This window comes from Mobula birostris, chromosome 9 (assembly GCF_030028105.1).
Source record: "Mobula birostris isolate sMobBir1 chromosome 9, sMobBir1.hap1, whole genome shotgun sequence".
NCBI lineage: Eukaryota > Metazoa > Chordata > Chondrichthyes > Myliobatiformes > Myliobatidae > Mobula > Mobula birostris.
This window is the reverse complement of record NC_092378.1, coordinates 5,994,374-6,013,126: the sequence shown is the minus strand read 5'-3', so window position 1 is coordinate 6,013,126 and position 18,753 is coordinate 5,994,374. Positions and strand designations below refer to the sequence as shown.

At 42.0% G+C, this 18,753-nt stretch overlaps 1 protein-coding gene across 3 annotated transcripts in view; it reads right to left on the bottom strand.

Annotated features, from left to right (window-relative positions):
• The window catches only part of LOC140203305 (protein kinase C-binding protein NELL2-like), a 351,554-nt gene that overhangs the window by 27,318 nt on the left and 305,483 nt on the right, over positions 1-18,753 (bottom strand). For 2 of the 3 annotated variants that reach the window (XM_072269319.1, XM_072269320.1), the window contains one exon: positions 2,283-2,423. The exons of the other annotated variant lie outside the window; for it this stretch is intronic. In XM_072269319.1, the coding sequence (XP_072125420.1) occupies positions 2,283-2,423 (141 nt within the window). The remainder of the gene's footprint in view (positions 1-2,282; positions 2,424-18,753) is intronic. 3 annotated transcript variants of the gene reach the window in all.

Here is an 18,753-nt window from a genome sequence, read left to right as displayed (position 1 = left end):
AAGAACCCTGTCACAATTTGTAAGCCTACAACACAGAATTACTTCACACTCCCGCTTTGATTTTCCTCCCATTCTCTAAATGGAGCTTTGGTCCCAGGAGGTAGGGTGGAGATATGTCTCCACCAAAGGATGTGTAAGCCGCTCCTTCCCTCTCCTAGCCTGTAGGTCACCTTTGGGCAAAGTGTAGCACCTGCCTAGCACCCTCCCCCCACCCTGATCAGGGTCGTGTGAAGCAACGGGAGCAGTGATGGATTGTCATATGAACAGCCGGTACATATCACAAGTCCTGGCCTATGCGACCACTGACACCGGGCAGACAATCTCTGAAGAGTATTGATAATGTCTGGGGTCACCCATCTTGTAAAGACACTGCCCAGAAGAAGCAATGGTAAACCACTTCTGTGGAAAAATTTGCCAAGGACAATTATGTTCATGATACGACACGACACATAACAAACCAACAAATAGAAGCGGAAACAGACATTGAGCCAGTTTGCAGTTGATCTACAACAATCCTGCAGTCAATGCCATTGTTTTTTCCACAACCACACTAATCTTCTGGAATATTTTTGAAGGAAGCTAGTCATCCAGATGTGACAACCTTGGTATATATATCCAGCACCTCCATGAAAGTCTTTGGTACCTTGAGTTTCAAAAGTCTGTTTCACTGTTTTTTTTAATGTCTCTGATACTCACAGACATTTACAATTTATTTGCCTAATTAAAAAAACAAAAAGGATTAAGTTAACAAATAGTTATTTAAAAATACATCAAACTATTCATAATTAATAAAAAGGGTAACTAAAAGGTTTTACTAGGTACACAAAATGATGAGGGGGAATAGATAGGGTTAACGCAAACAGGCTTTTTCCACTGAGGTTGGGTGGGACTATAACCAAAAATCATGGGTTACGAGTGAAAGGTAAAAAAGTTTAATGGGAACATGAAGGGAAACTTCTTCACTCAGAGGATCATGAGAGTGTGGAACGAGCTGCCAGAACAAGTGATGCATGTGAGCTTGATTTCAACATTTAAGAGAAGTTTGGATAGGTACATGGATGGTAAGGATATGGAGGGCTATGTCCAGGTGCAGGTCAATGGGAGTAGGCAGCTTAAATGGTTTCGGCATGCACTAGGTAGGCTGAAGTGCCTGTTTCTGTGCTGTACTTTTCTATGATTCGCTGACTCTAAAAGCCTTTCAGTTAAATAAACAAGTATAAACAAAAGAAAACTTACTTGTAGGTGGGTGGTCTGTGCCAGCTTTAACAGACGCGAAGCTGAGGGGTTAGAAATAAAGTGTATCGAATCTTCAAGTTCAATAAACTATGGAATACCCCTATGTGGAGATTAAATGTCCCAGTGTTATCCTTATCCGTGCTGTATTGTATAGACATAGAAGTCCAGAATGCACTGATGCTGCCGTCCAGCGTGCAGTGACCTTTGGAGGGACCACTGGTTAGTTGTCAGTGTAGAAAAGCTCTGATAGACTGTTTGGAAATTGTGATGGTTCAGCGTCTGGTTCATTTATCAGTTCTCAGTGTGAGCTGAGGGTTCAGAGTGTGAGTGGGATGCATGGCTAGCGCTGGAGTCCGAGTACGGCCTGTTGGCCAGAGGTAGGGTCAGGAATGTAGGCAGGCTCTCATCTAGGGGTCTGAATGCTTTTTACAAGGTTAAACCTACAAGCTGAAACTCACCAATTTCTATTTCTTACCACCTTTAACCGGGAAAATTATGATGCATTTATCAAGTGTTGAAAGGCCTTGATAGATTGGGGAGGGTGTTTCCAGAGCACCCAGCCTCAGAATAGAGGGACATCCTTTTAGAAGGGAGATGAAGAGGAATTTCTTTAGCCAGAGAGTGATGAATCTGTGGAATTTGTTGCCACAGGTGGCTTTAGGTATATTTAAGACAGAGTTTGATAGAGTCTTGATTAGGCAGGGCAAGAAGGCAGAAGATTGGGGCTGAGACGGAAATGGATCAGACACGATGAAATGGCAGAGCAGACTCGATGGGCTGAATGGCCTATTTCTGCCCCTATATCTTATATTGTTAATGTGTAAAAATAATAAAATAGAATGATGTTCTATCAACATCTGATAGTCTGGAAAATATGCTAGTTTAGTGCCACCAAAATCCTGAAGGTGCTGGGTTAGCAGACTTTTACTACCTATGGAAAAATGTTAGCATTATTTCCGTTAAAAGGTTTGCTTAGTTTCTTTGGGAAACATCTTGTGGCAAGGATTGATAAGAGTAACAGACTTTATTTTTATTTAGACACTGACCTTCACATGTCTCTCCATTTACAGCAAAGAATCCATTGTCATGGTAGCCGTCCCTGCATTCACAATGGTACCATCCAGGAAGGTTGATGCAATTAGCACGGCTGTCACACTGAACAAAGCCCTCCGCACATTCATCAATGTCTGTACAGAGCCGAGAAGGAAAATGTAATATAACACTGTCACTTGAAGTTTTTCACATTAAATAACCAATGCAATCACACATCAATGCTGAAATCTCTGCAAGTGACAATCAAAATCCTTAAAACTAGGTTCAGTTTGTCCCTATATAAAGTCTCTCTGTATGTAAACAAGGCTCTTGCATACTTCCACTACCTGACCTAAGTGATAAAAAGGCGAACGGTATGCTGGCATTCATAGCAAGAGGATTCGAGTACAGGAGCAGGGATTGTACAAGGCCTTGGTGAGACCACACCTGGAGTATTGTGTGCAGTTTTCGTCCCCTAATCTGAGGAAAGACATTCTTGCCATAGAGGGAGTACAAAGAAGGTTCACCAGATTGATTCCTGGCATGGCAGGACTTTCATATGATGAAAGACTGGATCAACTAGGCTTATACTCTCTGGAATTTAGAAGATTGAGTGGGGATCTTATTGAAACGCATAAAATTCTAAAGGGATTGGACAGGCTAGATGTAGGAAGATTGTTCCCGATGTTGGGGAAGTCCAGAACGAGGGGTCACAGTTTGAGGATAAAGGGGAAGCCCTTTAGGACCGAGATGAGGAAAAACTTCTTCACACAGAGAGTGGTGAATCTGTGGAATTCCCTGCCACAGGAAACAGTTGAGGCCAGTTCATTGGCTATATTTAAGAGGGAGTTAGATATGGTCCTTGTGGCTAAAGGGATCAAGGGGTATGGAGGGAAGGCTGGTACAGGGTTCTGAGTTGGATGATCAGCCATGATCATACTGAATGGCGGTGCAGGCTGGAAGGGCTGAATGGCCTACTGCTGCACCTATTTTCTATGTTTCTATGTTTCTATAATGATCATCCTACTCTCCCAAAATTTAAATTTCTGTAAACAAAGCTTGGAATGGCATTCAACAGTACAATTTATTTTCAATAGTAATTTATTCTGGGAGTTTAGGTAATGCTTCCAAAGCCACAGAGACATCATAGGCGACCATTCAGAAAGTTCAAAGTAAACCTATTGTCCAAGTAGGTGCGTTGCCATATACTACCTGAGATTAATTTTCTGGCAGGCATTCACATGAAAATAAAGAAAGACAGAGTTTATGAAAAACGATAATTAGATTTGTTATTTATAGAACCAAAAGTTTCTGGTTGCAACACACATCAAAGTTGCTGGTGAACGCTGCAGGCCAGGCAGCATCTCTAGGAAGAGGTGCAGTCGATGTTTCGGGCCGAGACCCTTCATCAGGACTAACTGAAGGAAGAGTGAGTAAGGGATTTGAAAGTAGGAGGGGGAGATCCAAAATGATAGGAGAAGACAGGAAAGGGAGGGATGGAGCCAAGAGCTGGACAGGTGATAGGCAAAAGGGATATGAGAGGATCATGGGACAGGAGGTCCGGGAAGAAAGACGGGGGGGGGGACCCAGAGGATGGGCAAGAAGTATATTCAGAGGGACAGAGGGAGAAAAAGGAGAGTGAGAGAAAGAATGTGTACATAAAAATGAGTAACAGATGGGGTACGAGGGGGAGGTGGGGCCTTAGCGGAAGTTAGAGAAGTCGATGTTCATGCCATCAGGTTGGAGGCTACCCAGATGGAATATAAGGTGTTGTTCCTCCAACCTGAGTGTGGCTTTATCTTTCTGGTTGCTCCGTTTTTGTTGCTATGTTGTGTGATTTTGATTGGGGCAGACTGGCCCTGCAGTTTGAATGGCACAGAGCTACTGTAGGGTGAGCTGAACTGAATATACCAGCACTGTTCATGATTTGTGGGCTGGTGATTTATATTCTGTGTTTTTAGCTCTTTTTTTTGCCACTTGCGTGATTTGTTCTTTTTTTGCACATTGGAGTTTGATGTTTTTCTCTTTGAACGGGTTCCATGGACTTCTTTCATGGCTGCCTCTGGGAAGACGAATCTCAGGGTACATACTCTGATAATAAATATACTTTGAATCTTTGAATTTGACAAACAGCCACTGTGCAAAAGAAGACAGATCATGTAAATAATTAAAAGTAAATAAAGAGTTGTTGAGTCCTTCAAAAAGAGACGATAGATTGTGGAGTCAGTTCAGCATTGAGCTGAGAGAAGTTATCTACACTGGTTCAGCCCTTCACATCTGCGCAGTTACTTGGCTGATCTTGCACGGGCATTTTTTTTTAGTTCATCACATGTAAACGGGATCCAAATCTACCCTGTGGCTTGTGTGTGGAAACTGGCACTGTTCTTAAAGACAGACCGTTTCCTTAAGTTTACGTACCTCAAACCAGTGATCTAATGGACAGATCTGGGGAATGTACAATGAGAACAAGGAAAAGGAAAGGGCAGAGGAATTAAACAAATACTCTTTGTCGGCCTTCATGGATGACACAAAGATCATCCCAGGAATATTAAGGAATCAAGTGTTAGTAAGATAAGTAAGTATTAGCAAAAAATACTATGAGAGAAGTTAATGACCCTACAAATTTATAAATCCCCAAAACCTCAGGAACACGCACAAAATATTGGAGGAACTCAACAGGGCAGGCAGCATCAATGGAGGGAAATGAACAGTTGGCATTTCTGCCTGAGACCCTTTTTCAGGACTGGAAAAGAAGGGGGCAGAAGTGAAAACAGTCAGCCTTTCAACTCTTGACAGCACTTAGTATTTCTCAAGATTTCCAGCATCTGCAGAATCTCTTCCTCCAAGAGGACCACAACCTTATCGTGGTCTCCCATCCACTACATAATGGACTGGTTGGGCACAGGAGTACATTCAGCCAGAGACTCATTCCACCGAGTGTTGTAGGAAGTCATTCCTGCCCGTGGCCATCAAACTTTACAACTCCTCCCTTGGAGGGTCAGACACCCTGAGCCAATAGGCTGGTCCTGGACTTATTTCTTGGCATAATTTACATATTACTATTTAATTATTGATGGTTTTATTACTATTTAATTATTTATGGTGCAACTGTAACAAAAACCAATTTCCCTCGGGATCAATAAAGTATGACTTTGACTATGACTATGACTATGGAGGCTTGCATGCCTCAATGGTCCAGATAGCTATGTTGGCTGGAGTCAGGACTTTATGCTTTGGCTCTTGGTAGGGTCACCCATGCCAAACAGGTCAATGGGTAGAGGCCAGACTAAGAGTCATCAACTGGTCCTCCAGCTTCAGGGGTTCAGCTCAGGGCTAACAATACTGATTGGTAAAACAGAATTGTTAACAGCAATGAAGAATCCTTCTATATCTGAGTGCGACATATTCCTGAATCTCCACCCGAGATGTGCATGACTGACGGGAGTGAAAACCAAGAGGAAGCTACTGACATGATCATTAAGGCCCTGAACACTGCCAGAGATGGAGGACCTTTGTTTAAATGCCAGTGGGCAATGGGCAGTAAGTAAGTAAGCAGATTCTCTAAAACCTTATACTCAGCTTTACCCTGCGTCTCCCTAAAACCTTATACTCAGCTTTACATAGAGCAGAGAAAAGTAGAGCACAGTACAGGTCTTTCAGCCCATGATGTTGTGCTAATCCTTTAACTGACTCCAAGATTAGTGTTATCCTTCCCTTCCACATATCCCTCCATTTTAACAGAGCCACACTATTACAAACCTTTGAAAGACAGAAGCTCTGAGTATCATCTTCCAGACTGTGGGCATTGCTTTGGCGCTGGTCAAATTGTTTCCAAAGAAATGATATAAAAGTGACTTATCCTTGCTGCCATATGGGTCAGTTACAATAAGCAAAGCCCAGCCATCTTGCTGTCTTGTCCAAACACAGGTAAGGGAGGTGCATAAAATGGACAATCATAAAGAGGAGAAAGTCTGAAGATGCTGGAATCACACAGAAAATGCTGGAGGGTCAATGGAAATGAATAAAGAGTTAATGTTTCGGGCTGAGATCCTTCTTCAGGGCTGAGAAGGGAGGTGGAAGACACCAGAATAAAGAGATGGGTGGAGGGGAAAGAGGCTAGCTGGAAGGTGATAGGAGAAGCCAGGGGGGGTTGGGAAAGGTCAAGGGGTAGAGAAGAAGGAATCTAATAGGACAGGACCATAGGAGAAAGGGAAGGAGGAGGGAACCCAGAGGGAGGTGAGAGGCAGGTGAGAAGAGGTAAAAGGTCGGTGAGAAGAGGTAAAAGGTCAGAGTGGGGAACAGAGGAAGGGGAGGTGGATATTTTTTTTCCAGAAGGAAAAGTGCATCAGGTTGGAGGCTATCCAGACAGAATATAAGGTGTTGCTCCTCCCCACCCTGAAGGTGGCCTCCTCATGGCCCAAGAGGAGGCCATGGACCGACATGCCGGAATGGGAATTAAAAAAGGCGATGTTCACGGTGTCCCACTTCCTCAGCAGCCAGTGAAGGAGAGTCTTCACTGGGGTTACGCACCCCTTTTTCAGACTGATTCCCAAAATGTGAAATATGGTCCTGTGCTTACCCGTGAATTGAGTGATAAGCACCTATCTTTCCTGATGCAACAGAAAGCTGTAATAAGCTGCCAGGGGAGGTCGTAGAGCCAAGGACAATTAGAACATTTAAAATATATTTGGACAGCAACATGGATAAGAATGGTTTAGAGGGATTTGGGCCGAATGCGGGCAAACAGGATTAGTGTAGATAGGCATAGTGGTCAGCAGTGAGATGAAGGGTTTATTACTGTGACTCTCTGTAACCCATCAGTTAGGATACAGTCTGCAAACTTAACGAATCAGAAAACCAAATACAATTAGAATTTACTGATATACACATGTAAGCTAAGCAAAATAAGCAGTGTAAATGATTAAATATCAGGGTGTGTTTTGTGAGACAGTCTGCTAAGTATCACAAAATATAAAACGCTGTGCCCATAACGTCCACTAAATCTGACAAAGGGCACAGGAGCAGGCCATTTGACTGACCCTCAGTGGCTGCTTTATCAGGCACGCCTGGATATCTATCTAATCAGCCAATCATAGGGCAGCAACTCAATGCATAAAAACATACAGACATGGTCAAAAGGTTCAGTTGTTGTTCAGACCAAACATCAGAATGGGGAAGGAAAGTGGTCTAAGTGTCTTTGACCATGGAGAAATCATTGGTGCCAGATGGGGTGGTTTGAGCAGCTCAGAAACTGCTGATTCCTGGGATTTTCACACATAACAGTCTCTAGAGCGGGCTTTCACAACGTTTTTTAATTCCCTGGAACCCTACCATTAACTGAAGGGTCCACGGACCCAGGTTGGGAACCCCTGTTCTAGAGTTTACAGACAATGGTGCAAGAAACAAAGAAGTACCCAGTGAACACTGGTTTTCTAGGTGAAAGTGTCTTGTTAACGAGAGAGGTCAGAGGAGAATGGCTTCAAGCTGACAGGAAAGCATCAGTAACTCAAACAACCACACATTACCACAGTAGAGTATATAAGAGCATCTCTGAACACACAACACATTGAACCTTGGATGGGCTACAGCAGCAGAAGACCACGAATGTACACTTGAACAGCAGGTACCTAATAAAGTGGCCACTGAGTGTATACCTTGCTCCACTATTCCACAGGAAATAGGCTTCTCTTTGTCACCTATTATGCATCTGTAGATCACATGCATTCGAGTATCAACAGCAACAAGGGAATGTTCCAGAAGAGCTTTGTGAAGTAATAAAATACAAAATTTCAAGGATATAGATAGGGTAAATGTAAGCAGGCTTTTTCAACTGAAGGGTGGGGCTACAACTAGAGGTCATGGGTTAAGGGTGAAAAATGAAAAGTTTAAGGGGAACATGAGAGGAAACCTCTTCACTCAGAGGGTCTGTGAGAGTGTGGAACAAGCTTCCAGCACAAGTGGTGCATGTGATGTCAATTTCAATGTTTAAGAGGAACTTGGATAGGTACATGGATGGGAGGGTTATGGAGGATTATGGTCTCAGTGCAGATAGTTTGGCATGGACTAGATGGGCCAAAGGGCCTGTTTCGGTGCTGTATTTTTCTATGGCTCTAGGCACATGAAATCGCTAGAGGAAATATAACTTCCTGAAAGCAGTTTAAATTACTAAGAGCACAGTGTCTTTGTATTTAAGGTAGCATTCATAGATTACAGGGAAAATTGTAAGGGAATGAAATTACTCTTTGAGCTAGCCAAAATAGCCTTAAGAAAAATGTAAAACAAAATATGAAAGCTCATGCTGTTCATGCTTCAGATACGAACACTTGCAATGGAGACTCGTCTGAGTGTCTCTCTGTGTAAAGGCAGTAAGGAAAACATATTTGAGCCCATGGGTCATTGGCCTCGGAGACATAGCCATGTTGCCCCAAGGAAGAGCCTAGCTGAGGAAATCAAATAAGGATCATCTGCAGGACTGCTGTGCATTTCAGAGAGGAAGGGTATTGGCGACCACAGCTGCTACATTGCCAAGGGGTATTAAACACAGGGGAATCAATACACAAAAATCCTACTTTTGCACAGATGAAAAGTTATCTGTAACTCATCTTCTATGCATATTTGACTTTTCATGTTAAGATCAATGCAGATTCAGTTTTATGATATCCATGCGGAGCAGCAGGAGTTGAACCCCGATTGTCTGTATTGTAAAGCATTGTGCTAACAACCATTACACTACCATGAAACCTTTCCTCTTACACCTCTAGTTTTAGACTTGCAAGTCTATTTCAATTTCATGCACAATGTCCTCAGGTTGACTATAAAACAAATGTTTTACTGAGATTCTTTAATTAATAAACAACAAAAGATAAAGTATAAATTAACATTATTAAAGGAAATTGTTCAAATGAATATCACTCAGGTCTAATGATTAATTAGTCAACCCAGGATTTAAATGCATAATTAATCCTATCGTGAAAGATTGATTTTTGGATGGCGGTTTGATTCAGGGATTAGTCTCTCAGTCAACCACAGGTCAGTCTGTACATTTTAATTGGATGAAAACTAAGTTTTTCTCAAACAGAATGGTCTTTCTGCCACAATATTGTCCAGGCAGGGAATAACTCCCAATAAGATGACAATTTTTATAAATTTCAATTTGTTCATGGGATCCAGGCAAATTGGCATCCAATGTCTGACTTCATATACCTGCTCAGAGTTTGAAAGACATGTGACAAGCTGTAAAGGGCTTTGTGATGCCCTTTTGAAGCCCTGTACAGCTTATTGCTATTTGTATGCCTCCAAGAGGACCACAGTCTTGTTATTGGGTTTCGACGCGTGCGTGCCTCAGTGACCCGGAGAGCAATGTTGGCTGGAGTCAGGGCTTTATGCTTTGGCTCTTGGTAGGGTCACCCATGCCAAACAGGTCAAAGGGCAGAGACCAGACTAAGCGTGGTCCACCAAGTCCTCCAGGTTCAGGGGAGTTCAGTTCAGGGCTAACAAACCTGACGGGTAAAATACAATTGTTACGGAAACAGCAATGAAGTATCCTTCTATATTTGAGTGTGACGGTATTCCTGAGTCTCCACCTGGGACTTCCATGACTGGCAGTAGTGAAAACCGAGGGGAAACTACTGTCACAAGGAAGGAAGCTTTGAACACCACCAAGACCAAGACCAAAAATTTGATGGCCATGTACAGACAGAAATGGAGGACCTTCATCGCTGCCCTAAATGCCAGTGATGTAACAGGCACCCTCTCTTACAGTTCAAAAACACGTGATAAGAGGTAAAAGAACTTTGGGATGTCACAAGGTTGTGAAAGGCACTAGTCTTCCTTTGATACTTCATTCATTTTAGCTGATGAACAAGGAAAACATAGTTCTAACTTTGCAATTATATAATATGATAGAATGTAACTGTGAGTTCTTTTAAGTGTCTAGTTGGGGGAAATGCCAGCTACTTCATTGAATAGAAACATGTGTTTTAGATTTATTCTTAAACTATTGGAAATTATTTAAGTAAATTCCATTCTTAAAAAGCAAATATCTCTGAGGATCTAAGCTGGACCCAACATGTTGATGCAGCTCCAAAGAAGGCACAACTGTGGCTATATTTCATTAGGAGTTTGAAAAGATTTGGTATCTCAACACAAACACTGGAAAATTTCTACAGAGTACCATGGAGAGTATGCTAACCGGCTGCGTCGCCGTCTGGTATGGCGGCGGGGGGGGGCGCAGTCTGCCGCACAGGATTGAAATAAGCTGCACAATTAGCCAGCTCCATCTTGAGCACTTTCTCATTGGTATCCAGGATATCTTCAAGAAGCAATGCCTCAAAAAGGCAGCATCCTTCATTAAGGACCCTCATCATCCAGGTCAGGCCTTGTTCTCACTACCATCAGGAAGGATTCAAAGATTCAAACCACATTTATTATCAGAAAATGTATAAATTATACACCTTGAGATTTGTTTGCTTACAGGCAGCCACAATGCAAGAGACCCAAAAGAACCCAAAAGTAGAAGACCAAAAACCACTGCGCAGAGAAAGAGAGAGAGAAAAAAAAAACACACATCATGCAAACAATAGCAAGCCAACAGTATCCCGAATCAGACTGGGTCCCAGACCCATTCCTGGAGCATCTGGAGTGGGCTGAAAGTGTCGGTCCCCAGTCCATCACACCAGCAGGGTAGAAACGTACAGCAGCCGGATCAGTTCACAGCCTCGGCACCACAGAGAAAGGAAGAAAGATTCTCGGGAGAGCGAGCAAAATCAGCCCATCCCTTGCCTCTGGACCCGACACTTGGGCTTCGTCTACCTGGACTGACATTTAAATGGTCCCAGGTACTGAGTAGTGCCACGTTCTAGGACCTGGATCCCGGAGCCCGATACCCTTAGGCCGCCCTGCCCAAAGCCCTTCTCGATCTCACTCCATCAGCTCAGCACTTGGAGCGATCCAACCTCACAGCCAGGTTAGGCGGACGGTCGCCGAAACTCTTCCCCATTGACTCCTCTCCAAATCGCTTGCTCCACCCCCGACAGCAATACAAACTCTGTCTCCGTCTGCGACCCTGGCTCGAACATGTTGCGCCTGGCAATGCCACAGTACAGCTCATTACAACTCCTCCCTTGGAGGGTCAGACACCCTGAGCCAATAGGCTGGTCCTGGACTTATTTCCTGGCATAATTTACATATTACTATTTAATTACTTATGATTTTATTACTATTTATTATTTATGATGCAACTGTAACAGAAACCAATTTCCCCCAGGATCAATAAAATATGACTATGACTATGACTATGCCCTGAACCAGCCTCACCTCTGCCTGCTGTTTTTTCCTATTACTATGTATTGCATTATACCTGTTGCCGCGAAGACAACAAATTTCACGGCATATGCCGGTGATATTAAACCTGATTCTGATTCTGATTCTGATTCAAATGCTCTACATCTTCACTAGCGCAGAACAAAGACAGCTACCAAAAATGAAATGATTAGCAATAGTCTGGAAACATCAATGTGCAGAAATAATCCTCATCTCATGTATTTGGTTTCAATGAAAACAAATCATCAATTTTAAATGTTAAGCCAACAAAGAAGTTGAATGTGAATTTAACTTTGATATTAAAGCAATTCTCTGATGCTGAGGAAGAAGACTAACAATACTCTGTCAGGCACATGTTCAATGTCATGAAATATGCTGATAGATACAACACTACGGCCTTGAAGAATGTCAAAAATGATAAGCTGCTTTATTTTCTCCTGATTTTGCAGACTGTGAGAAAAGTACCCATGATTCTTGAATACATTTCATTTCTTAAACTAAATTATGACAGCACAGATGTCATCTGACACATGACTTCTGAAATATGAATTGCTGATCTATATGAATATATGACCATAGCCTTATTTAAAATACACTGCAATAGAAATTCACCTTGGTTATTAGCACTAAACATGCAATATGCTGAGAGCAGAGACTAGATGGGCCAAAGGGCCTGTTTCTGGGCTGTACTTTTCTATGATTCTATGACTCTAGTTCTGCTTCCAAAATTTATTTCAGCTGAAGTAAATGGGAACCTCATTTTGTTTTGCAGTAAAAAATCTGTCTGAGCCTCTGTGTCAAAAGTAGCCAATTAGACGCTGAGTGGGGAACCTGCATGCCTGCTGAAAGCCGACTTCAGAGGCGGTATGGGCACTAAGAACTAAGGGTGTGTCATATTATGAGTGGACACTGACTCCAGAAAAAGCGCAAGCCTTAAAGCCTTACAGGAAGAGCTCTCTCAGCACTTTTCTTGTCATTCTTCAGAGCAAAAGATGGTCTACTTTAACAAAAAAAGGCTTGTGACAACCTGTCATTAGTTGAACTGTAGCTCGATATCAAAGGATTTTTAAACAGTGAAGCAGGAACTTGCAGCTTAATCATTTGGATACCCATTTGTTACCAGACAGCTCTGCTATGTGGGTGGGGGGACATTACAGCTGACACCGAGCCGTGGCTAATGGGCTAGGTTCTCTTTCCACCTCTGCAGAGAATACTAACAAAAGTCATTCCCATCAGTAAGCAGATTCAGTGAAAGAATCCCACTCTGTAGTCGGCCATCATTGTGGAAATCTCTTCACATTCATCAAAACAGAGTTCAGGTAGGTAAACTAAGTACAACAGCAATCTTATAGTGGGCCAAGGGCACTGCAAGAGAATCTGACCCTTGGCACTCCTATACTAATTGAAGGAAAACAGGTAATCTCAAAATGACAGAGAATTTTGTGCACAGTTGTGGTTTTCAAACATGAGAAAAGGGAAATAAAGTCAAAGTAAAATTTATTATCGGAGTACGTTTATGTCACCACATACAAACCTGAGATTCTTTTTCCTGCAGGCATACTCAGGTTAATTTTAACCATACCTATCCAATGCAAAACATATGGACAGGCAATTAAAAATTAATTCTATTAAAACATGTAACAAACTATGTTCTGAAGAGGTCAAAAATGTTTGGAATAGTAAGTCAGTAATAATGGTAAGTCATATCTTTGAGAAAAAAGATAATTTAATATTTCAAGCTGACTGCCTTTCAGCGGAACTGCCGATTGTGGAGAACAAAACTGAAAGTCACGGTATAGTGCCGAGGTTATTGCGTGCTATTATAGCTTGGGGTGTTCCAGTGTTCAGAGTTCAATTCCGGTGCCGTTATGTAAGGAGCCTCTCTGTATGTCCACCCCATGGAACGTGTGGGTTTCCGCCTGCTCCTCTAGTTTCCTCCCACAGTCCAAAGATGTACTGGGTAGGCTAATTTGGTCATTGTAAATTGTCCCGTGATTAGGTTAGGGTTAATCAGAGTTGTGGGAATGCTGGGCTGCAAGGGCCGGAAGGGCCCACTCCACATTGTTATGGTAACCAAATAAATAAAGGAAGAAAGAATGTGAGAGTCCTGCTACATTTATATTCTCACAAACCTATAGTGAGCATTGTTTCCCTTGTTGAGGGGAGGAGATAGTTGGCGCAGAGGTCATAGTTCACTATATTGGCGCTTGTTTTGTGAAATTTCATAGGAAAGGCCAATATTATTTGGAATATAAAGAAAAGGTGGTTAGCTGAGTTATAAGGAAAGATTGAATAGGTTAGAACTTTATTCCTTGGAACATAAAAGACTGAGGGGAGATTTGATAGAGGTATGCGAAATTATGTGGGCTATGGATAGGGTAAATGCAAGCAAGCCTTTTCCACTGAGATAGGGTGGGACTAGAACTAGAGGTCATGAGTTAAAGGTGTAATGTTTAAGGGGGATATGAGGGGCAACTTCTTCGCTTAGAGGGTTGTGAGATTGTGGAATGAACTGCCAGCACAAGTGATGCATGCAGGCTCGATTTCTATGTTTAAGAGAAGTTTGGATAGGTACGTGGATGGGAACAGTATGGGGGGCTATCGTCTGGGTGCAGGTTGATGGGAGTGGTCAGTTTAAATGGTTGGGAAGGGACTAGATGGGCTGAAAGGCCTGATTCTGTGCTGTGCTTTTCTATGACTGTGATTGAACCGGATTCTGAGAGGCTCAACTGGATGTATGGTGTAAGGATATTTCTTCTGGCTGTGGAATCTAGAATTTAAAGGCATAGTTTCAAGATAAGGGGTTAGCCGCTTAAGACGGAGATTAGAAATAAAATTCGAAGTCTCAAGAAGCTGTGAATTTTTAGAATTTGCTGTCCCAGAGATTGGCGGATGCTGCAGGAGTTTAGTGGAATGAATGGTTATGGGAAGCGGACAGAAAAGTGGATTGAAGGCAAAATCAGATCAGGCATGATCTTAACTAGAAAGAGAAAACGCTCGAGGTACTCAGCAGGTTGGAAACTTCTGTGGAGAGCAAAGCTGAATTAATGCTTTAGTCATGGAACTTCTATCAATTTTTGCTTTTTAGTTGTAATCTTGTTCAATGGCATACAGACTCTGTATGGTGTGTATTGGCCACTGCTAGCCATGTTCCTTATGGTCTGAGATTGTTTACCTTGAACACACACACACAGACACACAGACACACACACACACATATACGCACACTCACACACAAACGCAGCACACACATACATACACATGCACACGCACACGCACACATACATACACACACGTACACACACATATACATGAACACACACACAACACACACATACACACAAATATGCACACACATACACACACATATACACACAAAGCATGCACACACACATATACATACATACACACACGCATATGTGCAGTGTGTGCATTCAAACATGCACACAAACACATACATGTACGTAAGCACACATACCCACTCACACACACATATATGCAGACAGATATCCTACTTTTGCACTTCTTATTTAATTTAGTTATTTAATATATATTCTTATTGTAATTCACAGTTTTCTTTTTTTCTGTATTATTATGTATTGCATTGACTGCGGCGGTAAGTTATCAAATTTCACGACATATTAAACCTGATTCTGATTCTGATAAGTACACACATACACTCATATGCGTACACAAACACACACACACGCACACGTACACAGATGTGCATGTACTGTATATACACACACACACACACACACACACACACTCACCATTCTTTTGAGCAAATTATACAGAAGTGGTTGCAGGCTCTTTTTTTACATCAAGAGATTAAGTTGGCTGTAACTAACCCCCAACTGCAATATTAATCCAGAAATAACACGGGAAGAAACTCAGAAAGACATCTGCATGAATGCTGCTCCTGGTTTCCTCTTCTCCGTATTCCACAAAAAAACGTCTCCTCCCATGTCACCATTTCTCCCCACACATACAAATTCATGCTTGAAGCAATGGTGGTGTCTACATGCCCAAAAATTAAACTAGCCAGAACCTGGTTTGTGCAGGGCTGTGTATGCAATGAACCACATCATTCGTCCACCTAAATCCAACTCAGACTTAAAATTGAACCTGATGCCTTTATTGTCCTGCTGATGTTCTTTGGCACTGCTTACAATAGTGGGTGTGATTAAAGTTGCATTGCACACCACTATCACCCTTAGAAATTGCTGCATATTCAGCACAAGCTAACAGTAAATCCTCCCAACAGTAGTGAGGTGTGAAGCTGGAATCTAACTAGGTTAAAGATGATGCCAGAGGGCTGCAATTGGGCTTCTCAAATTAATGCTGTCTTTCACCAGAAGAGTGGAAAAAGGCGTGCTGGAATGAGAGCAGAGCGGGCAACTGAAACGGCAAAGGGAGCTGGGGATCAGGCAGTGCAAAGTATTCCCCAAAGCACTCATCCTAAAGCAGAGGAGTTTACACCATGAGCAGCAACTGTAGATTCAAGATTAAAGATTGTTAAATGTCATTTCCAGTACACAAGTGTAAGGGAGAACGAAACGATTGTTACTCCAGCTCTGATGCAGCACAAAAAAACACAATAAGATAAAGAGCACAATAATAATAAAAACACAATAAATATGAATACATAAGATAGCTTATATACATAGATTAAGTGTATGTCCATAAGGTGACACTAGGGACAGGAGTGTTTGTACATAAGATGACTGACAAGAAATGATAAAGTGGTGGTTGTGGATGGACTAGGTTGGAGATAGTACTTTCAAATTGAAATATCATCTGGAAACAGTGTTAAGGGAGATTTAAAAAGTTAAATTCAAATTAAAGTAAATCTATTATCAAAGTTCTTTCAGGCATTCACAGTGGAACAAAGAGATACAATAGTATCAATGAAAAACTGCATAGACTGACAAGCAACCAATGTGCAAAAGAAAACAAACTGTACAAATATAATAAACGAATAATATCAATAATAAACAGATAGGTAGATAAATGAATGAATGAATAAATAAATACAGAAAACATGAGTTGTACAATCCTTAAAATCCTTATAGATTGTGTTCAGTGATCAGTGTAGAGGTGAGTGAAGTTATCCACACTGGTCCAGGAGCCCAGTGGTTGAAGGGGAATAACTGTTCCTGAACCTTGTGGTGTGGGTCCTAAGACCCCTGTAAAAGATATTTAAGACTCAAAGGAATAGAATAAACAGAAATTGTGTCTTCCTTTATATCTCTTCGTGCCTCATGATAGTTCTATCTCTACTATTTAATAACTCTGATTTTCCATCTAAAAACACTATAAGACTATGAGAGCCTAAGATACAGGAGCAGAATTAGGCCATTTGGCCCACTGAGTCTCTCTGCTATTTCATCATGGCTGATCCAATTCCCTCTCAGCCCCAATCTCCTGCCTCCCCCCCCACCTCCACCCCATATTCCTCATGCCCTGACTAATCAAGAATCTATCAACTTTTGCTTTAAGTATACCCACTGACTCGGTCTTCACATCCACCTCCACAGATTCACCATTCTCTTACTAAAGAAACTCCTCCTAATCTCATTATAGGAGTTTGTATTTATTATACTCCCTCTATCTGTTTCTTTTTTAATACTTTTCACTGGTAATGTCTTTCAATTGTGGCAGAAGAGGCTTAGTGGAAATATTATCTTCCTTTCTCTCTGCAGGCCGTATCTCGGGTAATGATGAGTTTGAGTACAGAGAGGAAATTAAGAACCTGGTGGCATGGTGCAAAGACAATAACCTATCCCTCAAAGTCAGCAAGATGAGGGATTGGTTGTTGACTTCAGAAGGAGTAGCGGACCGCACGACCCAATTTACATCGGTAGTGCGCAAGTGGAACAGGTGAAAAACTTTAAGTTCCTCGGGGTCAATATCACAAATGACCTGACTTGGTCCCACCAAGCAGAGTCCACTGCCAAGAAGGCCCACCAGCGCCTTTACTTCCTGAGAAAACTAAAGAAATTTGGCCTGTCCCCTAAAACCCTCACTAATTTTTATAGATGCACCGTAGAAAGCATTCTTCTAGGGTGCATCACAACCTGGTATGGAAGTTGTCCTGTCCAAGACCGGAAGAAGCTGCAGAAGATTGTGAACACGGCACAGCACATCACACAAACCAATCTTCCATCCGTGGACTCACTTTACACCACACGCTGTCGGAGCAGTGCTGCCAGGATAATCAAGGACACGACCCATCCAGTCAACACACTTTTCATCCCTCTTCCCTCCAGGAGAAGTTTCAGGAGCTTGAAGACTCATACAGCCAGATTTGGGAACAGCTTCTTTCCAACTGTGATAAGACTGCTGAACGGATCCTGACCCGGATCTGGGCCGAACCCTCCAAATATCCGGACTTGCCTCTCGGTTTTTTTGCACTACCTTACTTTCCATTTTTCTATTTTCTATTTATGATTTATAATTTAAATTTTTAATGTTTACTAATTTTAACTATTTTTGATATTTAATATTTGTAATCCAGGGAGTGTGAAGTGCAGAATCAAATATCGCTGTGATGATTGTACGTTCTAGTACCAATTGTTTGGTGACAATAAAGTATAAAGATGCTGCCACACATCCTCGGCATTGTCTGCTTTTGTGTGAGGTAATTTGCTGTTCTTCTGCTTTTTGTTAATTCACAATACGAAGTCATGTAACTGCCTCTTCACTGAAGCCAGCTACATGTTAATTTTAAGTAACATTTCCCAAGTTGTGCACTTGCCAGCAGCAGAGCAAATGTTTGTGTGATTGAAGTGTAACAGTAAATTAGTAACTGTTGGTGTTTATGCTTTATCATTCGTAAAGACTAAACTGTGAAATATTAATGCGCTGTGTGCAGAAATCCTTCTCATTCAGTCTGGCACTGGCACCGAGTACAGAACTCACACAGCTCCTGGCAACCCACTGGCTGATTAGCAGCTACAATCACTTATAAAAATATGCAAGCTGAAAACCTTATCAAATTTTAAACTGGTTGACCTAGATTGCTTGCTCCATATTGTTTTGAGCAATGTAATGTCTGTAGGAACTTGATGTTGATTCTCAGTCAACGACTCACTAGATTCTTAGTCTGGATGCTTACAGTGAGCTGACATCTGCCGCGAATTACATCCACAAGCCTGTTGT